This window comes from Staurois parvus, unplaced genomic scaffold (genome assembly GCF_062004578.1).
Source record: "Staurois parvus isolate SC_StPar_1 unplaced genomic scaffold, SC_StPar_1.0 ptg000165l, whole genome shotgun sequence".
Classification (NCBI taxonomy): Eukaryota; Metazoa; Chordata; class Amphibia; order Anura; family Ranidae; genus Staurois; species Staurois parvus.
The window spans coordinates 2,776,305-2,794,301 of NW_028317961.1; the positions used below are offsets into that span (position 1 = coordinate 2,776,305).

Genomic DNA, 17,997 nt, shown 5'->3' on the forward strand with positions numbered 1-17,997 from the left:
GCGCGTGCTTCAGAGAGTAAGAGGGCACTGCTAGAGAACCTACTGTTATGGAGTTGTCAAATTATCTATCAAGTTCAGAGGAACATTGACAAGTAAATAAAAAGCATTGATAGAAAGAAAAACACTGCAAGTGAGCATTTAAAACACTTTATTTTTCTCGTCTTTTAACTGCAACTTAAAGTTGTTGTCAGGGTCTTCTTAGGGCTCATGCAGATGTACGCTGAGAACCATCCTCTGTGCAGAACCACTGTCTGCTTCATGTAAGCCATCTCAGAGCTGCACCCAGGCAGCCCATAGAAGTGGAAGCAGACACTAAAGCTGCACGGGCACAAAGAAGGGGCGTGTGTGTCATCAGCACTGAACAAGTATGCAGATCAGTAGTTCTAACTTCATTCCAATTTTGCTTGCTGCAAGATTGTTTCAGGTCAGTGACTCAAAATTGAAGCCAGAGAGAGACAAGCAACTAGCATTATCAGAAGGCTGCCAGGACTCCTTTAACACTTTCCCACACTATTAAAATTGTTTTTTATGACCCTCTTAGAGAAATGTCCTTTGAATTCCTGTTCCAGTGCCCTAAAATAGAGGGCTGTCACCCCAGCAGTTTCTACTTATTCCCTTATAGTTGAAGAGTCACTTTAAAACTATTGATATGTAATGAAATTAGTTTAATGTTAAAATATTTAATATGTATGTGATGGATATTTTTTTGTATACCCTGACAGGCCAATAGACTTTGCTCAGCCTGTATCTTTTGAGAATGCAGATATTGGAAGATGTCCTACGTTGGTGCCTGACAGTACACTTGAGGAAGATAAAGAGAAAAACGTTACTCAAGCATTAGTCCTCCCTCGACCTGAAGCAACCACTGCACCAAAGGTCATTCCAGCATTTCCACCTTCTGTTCCACCTACTGTAAGTGATTAATAAACCCTACTATTATATATTATATTAATCTGTTAAAAAGGTGTTAATTTATGTTTAAAAACATATTCTTTCACTATACAATACTAAATTAAAACATTTGTACTCTACCAAGTGCTGTGAGTCATGACCTGCATGATAGAAGCTGTACATAAAGATAGATAGATAGATAGATAGATAGATAGATAGATAGATAGATAGATAGATAGATAGATAGATAGAGCTGAGCTCAAGGCTGGAACCTTGCTTATATTGTTAAAGGTTATTTTCATCCTGCTGAACATAAAAATGATTTCACCCCATGAAACATTAGGTACTTTGATTGACAGGTAATCATCCAATTATTTATTAGAATTTATTTTAATGCCCAACTATTAGATGGAAGCTCTTAGCAGCTACATTGAGCGTATGGGGGGGGGGGGGGGGGATTTACTAAAACTTGTACACTCAGAATCTGGTGCAGCTGTGCATGGTAGCCAATGACCTTCTAACTTCAGCTTGTTCAGTTAAGTGTTGGCAACAAAACCTGGAAGCTGATTGGTTTCTATGTAGAGTTGCATCAGATTTTGAATTCTCCAGTTTTAGTAAATAATCCCCATGGCAAAGTTGTGTTCACAGTTGAAGTAAAGATAACTTTTATGGTGCGACAGAAATTACAATAAGCTGCCCATTAAATTAGCTGACAGTGTTTTGTGATTTATTTTTGCATTTATTTTGTGAGTTTCTTTTTGCATTTTGCATGAGTAGGTAGAACAATGGTTGGCATGTGGATGCAGTATTGTCTAGCAAACATGTCTTAAATGTTTTTACAAGGGAATTTCAAATCCCATAGGCCTGTGTTCTCTTCAAAACCCATTGAGAATAAATATATAATTTTATTCCCCTCCCACCCACAAAAAAAAAAGAAAAACACATACACAATGCTATATGGAAGCCAGTGGGTAAACTATTTTCTAGATTCTATGTACAAGATATTCTGGGTGATCTTAAAGTCTCATAATAACTGTTTCCAGATCACATTGCTATGTGGGCTCCCTGTGTTTGGGTGTGTAATATTTCCATTTATTCTCATGGATATTATTAAGTGTAGGTAGACATTAGCACAGTGATGGCAAGGCAGGGGAAGTGATCTTCTCAGGGTGTAATTAGAGAGTGCATTGTCTAACTGATCAGCATAGTACCTGCACCAACATCACTTGGCAATTATTTTTTTCAGCTGTCTGAAAAGGCATTCATTCAACATACCATAACTGAGCGGAGGTACTCCAGTGACCACCAAAGTAAGGGGTGGTTATTTTACTGACCAGCAACATAAAGGGAAATTCTTCCCATTGCCCACCAATGCAAAAGGCAGTTTTTCCCAATTACCATCAATATAGTTGACCATTCTTTTCACTGATCACCAATGCAAAAAGCACCACAAACGTAAGGCGCATTCTACCTGTAGAATGTCAATATCAGGTGGCCCTTTATCATACTGAGCACCAATGTAAGAGGCATTCTTCCCATGGAACACTAATTGTACAGAATATTCTTCTAATGTAAGTAGAATTCTTCTGGCTAACAAAGTAATGAGACCTTCTTCCTCCCAGTGACCACCAGTGTAAGGAGGCACTACTCCAATGACCACCAATAAAAAGATACACTTCTTTATAGACATGTAAAAGGGCTGTTTTTTCAGTGAGCAACAATGTTTGGGAGCCCATCTCCTCTGACAACTAGTTTAAGAGGGCATTCAATTCAATGTCAATAATAGGAACATTACTCCTCTGAACACCAACTTAAGAGAATGTTACATTGACTGCAGATGCAAGGAGACACTATTCTGATCACCTGCATATGGGGTAATTTCTCCACTCCCCTCCAGTATAAGGGACAATATAATGATCACCATAGAAAGAATACAGTACAATTTTCAATGTCTGCATTTTCTGGACTTTTTTTTTTCTATGTAGTCAAAGACCTTCCCCGCGTTTCAAAAATTATGTAATTTTATATCATAATAGGTGTGTCATTTGAGTAAGCCAGACATTAAATGGGCAAAATAGGGACACTGAAATAAGAGATATTTATTTCTCAATCCCTCCTTACACTTCGATCTGTTTTTACATTGAGAAAAACAAGATCCTTTGGTATGGTATAAATGTAATATCCTTTATTAATTGATATTTTATGTAAATGAGGAATTCAAGCTGTTTATTTTGACTTGCAGTATATGACTATTATTGTAATCTGGGTTTTGAAGATTGTTGTAGCATAATCCAAGCCGCATTAAAGAATGAGGTAGATCTTGCTGATTGCAGAGGTATATAGACGTGATCCTTAAAAGGTGGCCTTCTTAATTTTTATTTTTATTAAAGTAAAATAATTAATTTCGGACATCCAATGGATTAATGTAAATCAGAAATACAGGACATCAAAGTGAAGAACTTCCAAAAGGTAGAAGTCTGAATATAAGTCTAGCTCACACTCTACTTTATAGAGTTATACTGTATAATGCAATATAGAGTAATGTGACAATACAACTGCATTCTCACAAAATAACAGATGGCTCAGCCAGTCTGTGGGGCTGGGGGCAAAGAGTTGGGGTTTTTCCACAATATACATCCTCAGCAACATGGCTGATTTTTCCCTCTTATTTGTCTGCTGGTAGAAATGTTGATTGCACAGACATGCCTTGGTAATGTGGCTGAAAGTTCTGTCCATTTTATTGCAGTCAGGGATGCAAACATGCACATTGTGGTTATATTCTGCATAATATTCCTTTTCTAATAAGTTCACCAAAAGGTTATGATGCACATGGGCTTTTCATGGTTTCTGTTTTGCGGTCATATTGTAGTAACCATATTAGCCTCCAAACTACTTCAAACTATATGTGGGAACATGAACAGTTAATTCTCACCTTACAGTGCTATATGTCACCCCATGACACAAATAAAAGTTCGGAGAGCCAATGTGCACTATGCATTTAGCAGCTGCTATGATATAAATTGTACATGAAACCTTCTACTATATTATAAAAGACTTTCCTAATAGCTTAAAAAAATATGGATCCGTGAATAATGCATGCACTCTGTGCTGGCAAATATACATGGCACCCTCTACAATAATATGGGAGATTTTGTATTGCGCAGAGCAGCTTTACAATAACGTATAGGATAGGAATTAGTATTTTCATGAAAGGGGGGGGGGGGGCAAATAAATCAAATCAGAGCATTTTGTTAATAGCAGCAGACTGACAGAGGCCATAACTGGATATTACCCCTTTCTATTATTAAGCCCTCTATTTACATGCCATTCTAACTTCTCCAAAATCATATTTACTTATTTAAAGATCTGCCACTTTTTAATGATAACATGTATCTATAGTGTGTGTAGCATGCATGGAGCTACCCATAGTTCAATGCAACACGTGCTTCAAATAAACTAGCATAAATTGCAAATATCCTGAATGTTGAAGCAATTAAATTAATTCTCAAGTGTTCTTTTTCTTTACTTTTAAAAACTGTTTCAGTAAGAGAAAAAAATACTCAGCATTTTTCCTCCTGTTTGAAACATAAAAACTGAAATCATTCAACCATATCTATTAGATATTTAACTTTCTACAATCAGATGACAACCCCGACATAATTTTAAAGGCAGACACAGTTTTGCAAGTGCTGTATTTATTTAAAAGCTCAATAATTTTACCGTATAAAGCAGCATCTGCTTAATCATTTTATGAAAAATACAATGAGAATGAAGAGTATTGACAAAGAACGCTATTGTGTTATGTTTTTATAATGGCTAGACCTGTTATGGATTTGGCTCACAATGTATGCAATTCTAACAAATGCTTATTTGCTGCACCATAGGAGCCTGAAACCACTGAAGTGAAGAGTGCCAATATCACAGATGAGCTTGATTCCTCAACGGTATCCATTACCTCTTACCTGCTTAACGTGGTTCTCTATCATTTCTCTGTGTGATTTTTTTTTTCACTGCTACAAAACTAATCATTTCTCCTTCCTTCATTCTTTTATTCCAATGTAGTGAGCATAATACAGCATGTGACAGGACTACCTCAATTTGTAATCATTCTCTTCCAGGGTTTTCTTTAGCAAAGGAAACGAAAATGTATCCTAGCGTTCCTGTTGATTTATTCTCCAGCGCCATGCTTAGATGAATATGATTTTGTGAACTAATTTCACAATATATATCTTATCCTAAAGAAAAGTTACAGATGTGTTTTAGTTGTTTCAAACATGTGCCTTGCTGAATTATGCCCATCATTTATACTGTTCTATTATGTTGTACTCCCCTGCTGCATAATCCTCAACTTAACTGAAATCTCAAACAATGTAATCAGCTTTCCATGCTATCCTCTATGAACTACATAATCCGCTTTCCATGCTATTCTGTGTGAACTACAAAACTTCTCCACCTATGTTTTGGACAGAGGAGGAAGTTTTTGTAGTTCAATTCAGGAGAGCAGCCCAGGGTGTGACAATGCTTCTCCTCCATAGATACAGTACAGTGAGTGAGCACTGTCACCCAGGGAAAGAAAGCATGTTACTGGCACAATCACCAAGTAAAAGTAAAGGAAAATAGCCTGAAATAGGAACATTAATGCAGCCATCACATCTAAGGAATGATAGGCTACGATATAGATTTTTTTCTTTGGGGGGGGGCAGAAGGTTTAAACCATGCATATAAACAATGCAGTATCTCATAGCAAACAACTATCAGCTTACAACTGGTAAATGTTTGGTATGGTTGGTTGTTCTGATTGTTTAAAAAAAAAATGGTGTGAAATTAGAACGAAAATGACGATATCCATATTTGGTTGCATGTTTCTTGCTGTCGCTGCTCCTCATACATCAGAGCCTTCTCCAATCTTTCAAACACGTCATTGCCTTTTTTTAAATTGTACTTCCTTCATAAAGTACTCAAAATACTGAGGTTAAATCCGGTCATACATGGGTCGAATTCCAAAAGAATTTTCTTTCGAAAATCTTTTCTAAGAACTTTTGTTCTAATTTCACACCTTTTTTTTGAAAAATGAAGACATTTCTAATCAATTATGGGAGAATCGTGCGAGAAATGTAATAAAAAAAAATGAGCATGAGCTGTGACCTGGAAAGAAAAGAAAATTCTTGATCATGAAAATTCTTTTGTGTAGCAACATGAGCTGAAACGCTTGGTTGGTTGAATTTCAAAATCAATGGTGGCACCATCAGATTACAAAATGCATGAAATTTCAGATTTTCTAATGAAAATTCATTATGAATTCGAACCATGTATGGCCTGCATTATTTACTAAAGCTGGTTGACTCAGAATCTCTTACACCTGTGCTTGGTAGCTTCTAACATTAGCTTTAGAGATGAGCGAAGTATTCAAAAATTCGATTTGGCTAATTCGGCGAATTCGAGGAATAAATTCGATTCAATGCGAATATATTCGCTGCGAATTTAACTTATAAAAAGGGTGTTTCTAGGCTTCAGAGAGCCTTTATATTAGTGCAGAACACTGTACCTTTAATTTAAATGCCCTTGGAGTCTGCTGGGGAAGAGAAATAATACTGTCAGTCAGTATGACATGCAGATGAGTGCCGTCGATCTTAGAATCACCGCACACTTCGCTCATTTGGGCAGTCACGGGGCCAAAACCAGAGTGTGGAGCCACAGTGTGGCGGTGGAGGCAGCAGCAATGGGAGGCCATACAGCACCCTATGACAAAATGGAACCCACCAGCAGTGTGAGGAGACCTGAAAGTGGCACATGGCAGAGTGTGGCGATGGAGACAGCAGCAATGGGAGGCCGTACAGGGACCCATGAGACACTCTGGACCTTGCAGCAGCAATGGGAGGCCGTACAGGGACCCATGACACACTCTGGACCTGGCAGCAGCATGAGGAGGCGGTACAGGGGCCCATGGCAGATTACAGGCCTGGTAGCAGCAATGGGAGGCCCGTAATCTGCCAGCACCCTATGACAAAATGGAACCCACCAACAGTGTAAGGAGACCTGAAAGTGGAACATGGCAGAGTCTGGCGATGAAGTCAGCAGCAATGGGAGGCCGTACAGGGACCCATGACACACTCTGGACCTGGCAGCAGCAAGAGGAGGCGGTACAGGGGCCCATGGCAGAGTGGCGAAGCGTAAGCAGCTTAAATTGAAGGCCATACAGAGGCCTATGTTAAAAATAATAACATGTTTGGGGCATGATTCATGGCGGATTTAGTCAGTTGTGTCAGGAACTGGTGGTTTGAAATCCAGACTAATCCACGCCTCATTCATTTTCACAAACGTGAGTCTCTCCACACTTTGGGTGGACAGTCGTGTCCTCCGCGGAGTTACAATACCTCCTGCCGCACTAAACACGCGCTCCGATGCCACGCTACTGGCCGGGCATGACAGCCTTTCAAGGGCAAATTCAGCTAGTTGGGGCCAAAGGTCAAGTTTCGTTGCCCAGTAGTCAAGGGGATTGTCTACCTCGGTTGGCAGGGTGCTGTCCAAGTAGGCCCGAGCCTGTTGCTTGAGGTCCTGCTCCAGGTCCACCTGATGCTGCTGCTGCTGCGGCTGGTTAGTAGTTTCCTCACTGCGCTGGTGAAGAAAGCTACTCATCATCGACTGCAGACTGAGGCAGCTGCTGCTGGTGGACCTGCCACTGCTCCTACCACCCCACCCCTCCCCTGCTGCCATGGCAGAGGAACGCGAGCGCACAGGGCCCACAGTGTCTGAGGATGGACGTTGGCGCAGAAAGGCAGAGACCAACTGACTACATAGGTGGTTTTTATAGTACGTTATTTTGGCCTCCCTCTCAGCAGGTGTGAAAAAGGCCACCATTTTTGAACGGTAGCGAGGGTCCAACAAGGTGGACAGCCAAAAGTCATCCCTCTGTCTGATGGTTATTATTCGGCTGTCGCTACGCAAGCAACCGAGCATGCTATGGGCCATTTGTGCCAAGGAATGCGAGGGACTCCCTGCCTCCATCTCCACAGCATACTGCCACGGTGCGTCTGGGTCCTCTGTCTCCTCCTCCTCCTCTACCAGATGCTCCTGCTCCTCCACTCCTGTCCGCTGAGTGGAAAAACCACCCATTTCACTCAATAATTCCTGAGCACCAATGTCCTCCTCTACCTCCTCCTCTTCTTCCTGTCCTGCCCCCACAGGGGTCATGTGGCATTGAGATCTGTGCGCCACGTCTACCGCACCCTGACCAGCCATTGTTAACAGCATTTGTTCCAGGACGTGCAACAGAGGAATGACGTCGTTCATCCCATAGTCCTGCCGACTCACGAATAGCGTGGCCTCCTCAAAGGGTCTGAGCAAGCGGCAGGTGTCACGCATGAGCTGCCAATGGCTGACATCGAAGTTACACAGGGGAGTACCTTTATCCGCTTGTAACATCAGGAAATCGGTGATGGCCTTTCGCTGTTCGTAAAGGCGGTCTAACATATGTAGGGTTGAATTCCACCTTGTTGCAACGTCACAGCATGAGGAGTCGGTACGGGGGCCCATGGCAGATTACGGGCCTGGCAGCAGCAATGGGAGGCCCGTAATCTGCCAGCACCCTATGACAAAATGGAACCCACCAGCAGTGTGAGGAGACCTGAAAGTGGCACATGGCAGAGTGTGGCGATGGAGACAGCAGCAATGGGAGGCCGTACAGGGACCCATGAGAGACTCTGGACCTGGCAGCAGCATGAGGAGGCGGTACAGGGGCCCATGGCACATTACGGGCCTGGCAGCAGCAATGGGAGGCCCGTAATCTGCCAGCACCCTATGACAAAATGGAACCCACCAGCAGTGTGAGGAGACCTGAAAGTGGCACATGGCAGAGTGTGGCGATGGAGACAGCAGCAATGGGAGGCCGTACAGGGACCCATGAGAGACTCTGGACCTGGAAGCAGCATGAGGAGGCGGTACGGGGGCCCATGGCAGATTACGGGCCTGGCAGCAGCAATGGGAGGCCCGTAATCTGCCAGCACCCTATGACAAAATGGAACCCACCAGCAGTGTGAGGAGACCTGAAAGTGGCACATGGCAGAGTGTGGCGATGGAGACAGCAGCAATGGGAGGCCGTACAGGGACCCATGAGAGACTCTGGACCTGGCAGCAGCATGAGGAGGCGGTACGGGAGCCCATGGCAGATTACGGGCCTGGCAGCAGCAATGGGAGGCCCGTAATCTGCCAGCACCCTATGAGAAAATGGAACCCACCAGCAGTGTGAGGAGACTTGAAAGTGGCACATGGCAGAGTTAACATGTTTGGGGCATGATTCATGGCGGATTTAGTCAGTTGTGTCAGGAACTGGTGGTTTGAAATCCAGACTAATCCACGCCTCATTCATTTTCACAAACGTGAGTCTCTCCACACTTTGGGTGGACAGTCGTGTCCTCCGCGGAGTTACAATACCTCCTGCCGCGCTAAACACACGCTCCGATGCCACGCTACTGGCCGGGCATCACAGCCTTTCAAGGGCAAATTCAGCTAGTTGGGGCCAAAGGTCAAGTTTCGTTGCCCAGTAGTCAAGGGGATTGTCTACCTCGGTTGGCAGGGTGCTGTCCAAGTAGGCCCAAGCCTGTTGTTTGAGGTCCTGCTCCAGGTCCACCTGATGCTGCTGCGGCTGGTTAGTAGTTTCCTCACTGCGCTGGTGAAGAAAGCTACTCATCATCGACTGCAGACTGAGGCAGCCGCTGCTGGTGGAGCTGCCACTGCTCCTACCACCCCACCCCTCCCCTGCTGCCATGGCAGCGGAACGCGAGCGCACAGGGCCCACAGTGTCTGAGGATGGACGTTGGCGCAGAAAGGCAGAGACCAATTGACTACATAGGTGGTTTTTATAGTACGTTATTTTGGCCTCCCTCTCAGCAGGTGTGAAAAAGGCCACCATTTTTGAACGGTAGCGAGGGTCCAACAAGGTGGACAGCCAAAAGTCATCCCTCTGTCTGATGGTTATTATTCGGCTGTCGCTACGCAAGCAACCGAGCATGCTATGGGCCATTTGTGCCAAGGAATGCGAGGGACTCCCTGCCTCCATCGCCACAGCATACTGCCACGGTGCGTCTGGGTCCTCTGTCTCCTCCTCCTCTACCAGATGCTCCTGCTCCTCCACTCCTGTCCGCTGAGTGGAAAAACCACCCATTTCACTCAATAATTCCTGAGCACCAATGTCCTCCTCTACCTCCTCCTCTTCTTCCTGTCCTGCCCCCACAGGGGTCATGTGGCGTTGAGATCTGTGCGCCACGTCTACCGCACCCTGACCAGCCATTGTTAACAGCATTTGTTCCAGGACGTGCAACAGAGGAATGACGTCGTTCATCCCATAGTCCTGCCGACTCACGAATAGCGTGGCCTCCTCAAAGGGCCTGAGCAAGCTGCAGGTGTCAAGCATGAGCTGCCAATGGCTGACATCGAAGTTAAACAGGGGAGTACCTTTATCCGCTTGTAACATCAGGAAATCACTGATGGCCTTTCGCTGTTCGTAAAGGAGGTCTAACATGTGTAGGGTTGAATTCCACCTTGTTGCAACGTCGCAGATCAGGCGATGCTGTGGAATTCCGTTCTGCCTCTGCAGCTCAAGGAGGGTGTGCTTTGCGGTGTAGGAATGGCTGAAATGCATGCAAAGTTTACGTGACATTTTAAGGATGTCTTGCAGTGGGATGGTGGATTTTAGGAACCGCTTGACAACCAGATTGAACACGTGAGCCATGCATGGCGCATGGCACAACCTTCCTTGACGCAGAGCAGACACCATGTTCTTTCCGTTGTCGGTCAACATGGTTCCGATTTTCAGTTTGCGCGGAGACAGCCATCTGTCGATTTCTCTGTTCATTACACTCAGAAGTTCCTCCCCTGTGTGACTACGTTCGCCAAGGCATACCAGGTGCAACACAGCGTGACACCGTTGCGCCCTGCACATGTGATATGCCGGTAGGGTAATGGGACTTGGCACGGGGGTGGCGGCTGAGGACACGGCGGAAGAAGAGGTGGTAGAGGCGGACATCTTTGCTGGACCAAGGACGTGCAAACGTGGAGGCAAAAGCGGCGTGACCTGTCCAAGTTGCTGGTGCGGCTGTGCCGGCACCAGTGGGCCGTAAATGACATGTACTGTCCCTGACCGTAGTTACAGCTCCACACGTCGGCGCTGCCGTGCACTTTGGCAGAGACCGACATGCTCAAAGACTGGCCCACCATCTCTTCTACATGTGAATGCAGGGCTGGCACTGCCTTTTTGGTGAAGAAATGCCGGCTTGGCACTCTCCACCGCGGCGCGGCACAAGCCATCATTTCTCGGAAAGGTGCTGAGTCCACCACTTGGAAAGGGAGGGACTGCAGCACCAGCAACTTGGACAGGAGGACGTTCAGCTTCTGCACCGTCGGGTGCGTGCTCGCAAACTGTTGTCTCTTGGAAACGGATTCCAAGAAAGACTGCTGACGGAATCCGTGAAGAGGAGTAGCAGGAGAAGGAGCATCTGAACGAGCGGAAGATGCCAACGAGCGACAACTCCCCTCAGCAGAGGTGTTGGAGCCTTGACTGGCTGATAGAGGGCGATTGACGTCGGGTGACGGAGCAAGTAACGGAGCGGGTGATGGAGCGGGGGCTGGGGCAGGCAGAACCGCCGTATCTTTATCACGGTTTTCCCAGGCCACCAAATGGCGACGCTGCATATGCTGACGCAACGCTGTAGTCCCAACATGGGCCCCCTGGCCACGCTTGACTTTCTGGCCACATAGTCGACATACGGCTACGTTTACTTCCTCGGGTGGCTTGACGAAAAATTGCCACACCGCCGAGTAGGAAACTTTGCCCCCGATACTCCTCACTGGCTGACTGCTACTTCCTCCGTGCACACCGGCACCACTACTGGCCGTGGTGGTAGGCTGCAGTGGAGCTGGTGCTCTACTCCGTGGCCGTTTGCCTCCACTGACACTGCTGCGACCCTGCTGCCTCCTGGGCAACCCACCGACTTTTTTGCTCGCTGCCAAGCTGCCACCCTCTTCTCCTGATGATGCGGAAGCAATAGCCTGATGACCACGAGGCTGCCAAGTGCGATCAGCCTCATCATCATCAATTAGGGTCTCCGCCTCACTACTAGCCCCCTCGGCTGCGTGTGGGTCAGAAGACAGACCTGTCTCTAGACCGGCTACCGAGCCACTCTCCTCGCCAGTACTTCTTCGCCTGGCTGCTGAAGAGGCGGATGTCTCCCCCCGTTCCTGACCGCCCTCTGTTAGCTCTTCCTCACTGTACAGTGGAGCTGAGCCCACAGCATGCGATACTTCGCTTGGTGAGGGAACACCAAAGGACAGGGGCAGGTAGAGGACACGTGATTTCAGTGGGCTTGCTCCCGGGCCATGCCAACTAACGGTTGTGTCTGACGTACCCACCGACCATTGGCTGTAGGTGTCAGAGGTGACCTGGGAAGAGGAAGACGACCGAGCCAACCAATCGATGACGGCAGGGTTGTCGGTGGAGACACGACCGCTGGATGACACCGGGAGCACTGGCCTCTGGCTGCGACTAGTGCTGCCTCGACCCCTTCCTCTGCTGCCACGTCTGCTCGCTCCTAAAACATTGCCTCCTCTGCCACTCCTCTGCGTGTTGTCTGACATACTCTTTAATTCAACGATTCTGTGTCCCTCAGTAACAATTCTGTGTCCCTCAGTAACAATTCTGTGTCCCTCAGTAACAATTCTGTGTCTGTCCCTCAGTAACAATTCTGTGTCTGTCCCTCAGTAACAATTCTGTGTCTGTCCCTCAGTAACAATTCTGTGTCCCTCAGTAACAATTCTGTGTCCCTCAGTAACAATTCTGTGTCCCTCAGTAACAATTCTGTGTCCCTCAGTAACAATTCTGTGTCCCTCAGTAACAATTCTGTGTCTGTCCCTCAGTAACAATTCTGTGTCCCTCAGTAACAATTCTGTGTCCCTCAGTAACAATTCTGTGTCCCTCAGTAACAATTCTGTGTCCCTCAGTAACAATTCTGTGTCTGTCCCTGAGTAACAATTCTGTGTCTGTCCCTGAGTAACAATTCTGTGTCTGTCCCTGAGTAACAATTCTGTGTCTGTCCCTCAGTAACAATTCTGTGTCTGTCCCTCAGTAACAATTCTGTGTCTGTCCCTCAGTAACAATTCTGTGTCCCTCAGTAACAATTCTGTGTCCCTCAGTAACAATTCTGTGTCCCTCAGTAACAATTCTGTGTCTGTCCCTGAGTAACAATTCTGTGTCTGTCCCTGAGTAACAATTCTGTGTCTGTCCCTGAGTAACAATTCTGTGTCCCTCAGTAACAATTCTGTGTCCCTCAGTAACAATTCTGTGTCCCTCAGTAACAATTCTGTGTCTGTCCCTGAGTAACAATTCTGTGTCCCTCAGTAACAATTCTGTGTCCCTCAGTAACAATTCTGTGTCTGTCCCTGAGTAACAATTCTGTGTCTGTCCCTCAGTAACAATTCTGTGTCCCTCAGTAACAATTCTGTGTCCCTCAGTAACAATTCTGTGTCCCTCAGTAACAATTCTGTGTCCCTCAGTAACAATTCTGTGTCTGTCCCTCAGTAACAATTCTGTGTCTGTCCCTCAGTAACAATTCTGTGTCCCTCAGTAACAATTCTGTGTCCCTCAGTAACAATTCTGTGTCCCTCAGTAACAATTCTGTGTCTGTCCCTGAGTAACAATTCTGTGTCTGTCCCTGAGTAACAATTCTGTGTCTGTCCCTGAGTAACAATTCTGTGTCTGTCCCTGAGTAACAATTCTGTGTCTGTCCCTGAGTAACAATTCTGTGTCCCTCAGTAACAATTCTGTGTCCCTCAGTAACAATTCTGTGTCCCTCAGTAACAATTCTGTGTCCCTCAGTAACAATTCTGTGTCCCTCAGTAACAATTCTGTGTCTGTCCCTCAGTAACAATTCTGTGTCTGTCCCTGAGTAACAATTCTGTGTCTGTCCCTGAGTAACAATTCTGTGTCTGTCCCTGAGTAACAATTCTGTGTCTGTCCCTGAGTAACAATTCTGTGTCCCTCAGTAACAATTCTGTGTCCCTCAGTAACAATTCTGTGTCTGTCCCTGAGTAACAATTCTGTGTCCCTAAGTAACGGTTCTGTGTCCCTAAGTAACGGTTCTGTGTCCCTAAGTAACGGTTCTGTGTCCCTAAGTAACGGTTCTGTGTCCCTAACTCTGTCCCTCAATACAGACAGGTGGTCTGTCTCTCTTGAATGACTGGAGTCTAATGGAGAATTCTAAAATGGCCGCAATTTATAGCTCGACCATTACACAGTGCTGGCTGGCTGGCTGCTGATTGGCTAATGCGATCACATGTCAGGAATGAATGCATTATGGGTCAGCGCGCCTTGTCTGCGCGCCTTCCCAGAGATCCCCGCTCCGTCGCCGCAGATGTCGCCGCCATTTTTGGAAAAATTTTCCTAATATTCGAAACGAATTCCACTTCGCCAAGTTCGATTCGCTCATCTCTAATTAGCTTGTTCAATTAAGTTTTAGCAATAAAACCCGAAAGCTGATTGGTTTCTATGCAGAAGTGCATGAGATTCTGAGTGAAGCAGCTTTAGTAAATAAACCCCACTGTGTAATAGGACAAGATTTTATTCTGGACAAAACTGCGTACCTTTTATACAAAGCCGCTCAAATAAACATTTGAGGTTGATAAAAAAACATATAGGTATACCAGCATGCCTCCATTTAAATTAGGTTGTGTCACCGTAACCAAAATCCACAACCCAGAAGGTGGGCACAGTGGTTACTGTTGGTGGCAAATATTTTTGGGGCTGGTGTAACACTAAAGCATTACTGAACTCAAAATATAATTTAAAAGTTCAATATTTTTATTACTAAATATTTGTTAAAACCACCAATGTGAATTCCAAGCAAAGACAGTCATAAATATCATGGTTGAAAAACATCTCACTATGGATAGACAAAAAAGACAAGACAAGCATAAATTGACAAATAAACGTCCGGACGCATGTAGAGTCACACATGGGTTCTATACCGCAGCAAAAGCTGCATAGTAGATTAAAGAAATTATATTGTAGTAGGTATTTCCCATGTGTGAGTCTTGGGAAACCTTGTGGGCTAACTAGTGCTGTAGAGCCTAAAGTGCACTAAGATGTATCAATTAATTGTGATGGCTTAAAAAACATGCTCAATGTGTATAGCAGGGCCCTGTATGGATTGGCACGTCAGTCCTTGAATAAAAGTTCTTCTAATCAGTTACAGTGGGGATCGAAAGTTTGGGCACCCCAGCTAAAAATTTGTATTAATGTGCATAAAGAAGCCAAGGAAATATGGAAAAATCTCCAAAAGGCATCAAATTACAGATTAGACATTCTTATAATATGTCAACAAAAGTTAGATTTTATTTCCATCATTTTCACTTTCAAAATAACAGAAAACAAAAAAATGGCGTCTGCAAAAGTTTGGGCACCCTGCAGAGTTAATATCTTGTACTGCCCCCTTTGGCAAGTATCACAGCTTGTAAATGCTTTTTGTAGCCAGCCAAGAGTCTTTCAATTCTTGTTTGAGGTATCTTTGCCCATTCTTCCTTACAAAAGTCTTCCAGTTCTTTGAGATCTCTGGGCTGTCTGTCACGCACTGCTCTTTTAAGGTTTATCCATAGATTTTCAATTATGTTGAGGTCAGGAGATTGTGAAGGCCATGGCAAAACCTTCAGTTTACACCTCTTGATGTAATCCCCCGTGGATTTCGAGGTGTGTTTAGGATCATTATCCATTTGTAGAAGCCATCCTCTCTTTAACTTCAGCTTTTTCACAGATGGCATCAAGTTACCATCCAAAATTTGCTGAAATTTTATTGAATCCATTTTTCCTTCTACACGTGAGATGTTCCCTGTGCCACTGGCTGCAACACAACCCCAAAGCATGATTGATCCAACCCCATGCTTAACAGTTGGACAGAGGTTCTTTTCATTAAATTCTGTGCCCCTTCTTCTCCAAACATACCTTTGCTCATTCCGGCCAAAAAGTTCAATTTTAACCTCATCGGTCCACAGAACTTTCCAAAATGCATCAGGCTTGTCTATATGTTCATTTGCAAAGTTCAAACGATGATTTTTGTGGTGAGGACGTAGAAGAGGTTTTCTTCTGATGACTCTTCCATGAAGACAATATTTGTACAAGTATCTCTTTATAGTAGAATAGTGTACCACAACTCCAGTGTCTGCCAGATCTTTCTGGAGGGATCGTGCAGTCAAACGTTGGTTTTGAATTGTTTTTCTCACAATCCTGCAAGCTGTTCTGTCTGATATTTTTCTTGGTCTTCCAGATCTTGCTTTAACTTCCACTGTTCCTGATGACTGCCATTTCTTAATTACATTCCGAACAGAGGATATTGACATCTGAAAACGCTTTGCTATCTTCTTATAGCCTTCTCCAGCTTTGTGAGCGTCAACTATTTTCAGTTTCAGTTTTCTAGACAACTGCTTAGAAGAACCCATGGTGCTGATTGTTGGGGCAAGGTCAGATGAGTCTGGGCATTTAAAACCTTTGAGATTGACATCACCTGGTCTTCCCAGACGATGATTGAGAACAATCCATGACACTGGCATGTCTCAGCTTGGCAAAGGGGGCAGTGCATGCCATAAATTCTGCAGGGTGCCCAAACTTTTGCAGACGCCGTTTTTTTGTTTTCTGTTATTTTGAAAGTGTAAATGATGGAAATAAAATCTAACTTTTGTTGACATATTATAAGAATGTCAAATCTGTAATTTGATGCCTTTTGGAGATTTTTCCATCTTTCCTTGGCTTCTTTATGCACATTAATACAAAATTTTAGCTGGGGTGCCCAAACTTTCGACCCCCACTGTATGTCTTTTGCAAAGACTGCACCTATTTTCATCACATAGGTTATCCTTGTGTAATGTAGGGAGACTATAAGAGTCCTGTGCGGTAATTGACATAAATGCTCTGATGTATGAGGAGCAGCATCAGCAAGAAACATGAGACCAAATATGGATATCACATTGAGACTTTTTGCTCAGTGTTCCTCCTGGTCCAGCCTGGACCAAATATATCTGGAGTGTCTAAATTGTCAAATGTCCATATAGCTCTTCACTACTTTTCAGTGAAAGCGGCATATACTTTACCACCGCGGATGTTCGCAATGCTTTCTGAATACAAAGCTCCTTTTATAGCCCAAATAAGCAGCCTAAATATTGGTTTAGAGTTAAAATTATTGCAACCCTTGGTCCTAGAAAAACTGAAACCTTTCTGTATAATATAGAAACAGATTGGGCGTATCCAAAAAACAGGAAATAGGAAGTATATCTACACAAAAATGTCTGGGTTTTTAAACAGGTACTCATTAGGCTGCTTTCATGCTCATACATTTTTCCTGTGTTTTTACCAAGTTAAAAATTTGGCAAACACACAATCCCTTTAAATCCTGTGAAAATCTTCATTTTGAAAAGTCCTGCTTGATGAATCTTGTAGGTCCCTATTGAAATGAAATGTAGGTCCCCATTGAAATGAATAGAAAACTCAGCAAACTTGCATAAAAACTACATTGTGTTTTTGTTGGGTTTTTTGAGTCACATGATTTTGGTTAATAGGCATCCAAAAACAAAATCACTGTAAATGCAAAAATGCTGCATAAACACCTCTGTGTTTTTACTGTGTTTTTGCATTGGAGCAGTGTAAAAGCAGCCTTATTTGACTCTGCCTGCACATCATCTCCTTTAGCTCCTTCGACAAAGATCATGCAACCAATGTCTCAGCATAAGTCATATAAATGGCTGCAGGAGACCATGGATTTGGGTAATTAAAACAGCAAGTAAGCTGTTTAAGGCTCTTAGTCATGAACTCTTACATCCTACTTGTGGGCATGACAAAAAATGGGAAGCTTTTATCTTAAAACTTGACACATTTCACTTTTAACAAAGATTTAGCAAGCTTTTCTGTTATTGCAGAGTTTTCTTTATTTTATGAACATTATAATTAACAGCATCTGTATAACATTTTGTTTAGACAGACATAGCTTGAAGTTTAGGTACAGTAAGTTTTTTTCTTAATCACAGTAAAGAAGCCAGTTATTGTTCCAAGCTTTTAGCTAAACTCTTTCTTCACTA

The 17,997-nt window shown here is 44.1% G+C and overlaps 1 protein-coding gene across 6 annotated transcripts in view; it reads left to right on the plus strand.

Annotated features, from left to right (window-relative positions):
• Positions 1-17,997, plus strand: part of LAMA2 (laminin subunit alpha 2) — a 1,220,316-nt gene that overhangs the window by 1,181,416 nt on the left and 20,903 nt on the right. For 5 of the 6 annotated variants that reach the window (XM_089676131.1, XM_089676134.1, XM_089676132.1 and 2 more), the window contains 2 exons: positions 723-912; positions 4,776-4,835. In XM_089676131.1, coding sequence (XP_089532257.1) covers positions 723-912; positions 4,776-4,835 — 250 coding nt within the window. The remainder of the gene's footprint in view (positions 1-722; positions 913-4,775; positions 4,836-17,997) is intronic. The other variant, XM_089676133.1, reaches the window with a different exon arrangement.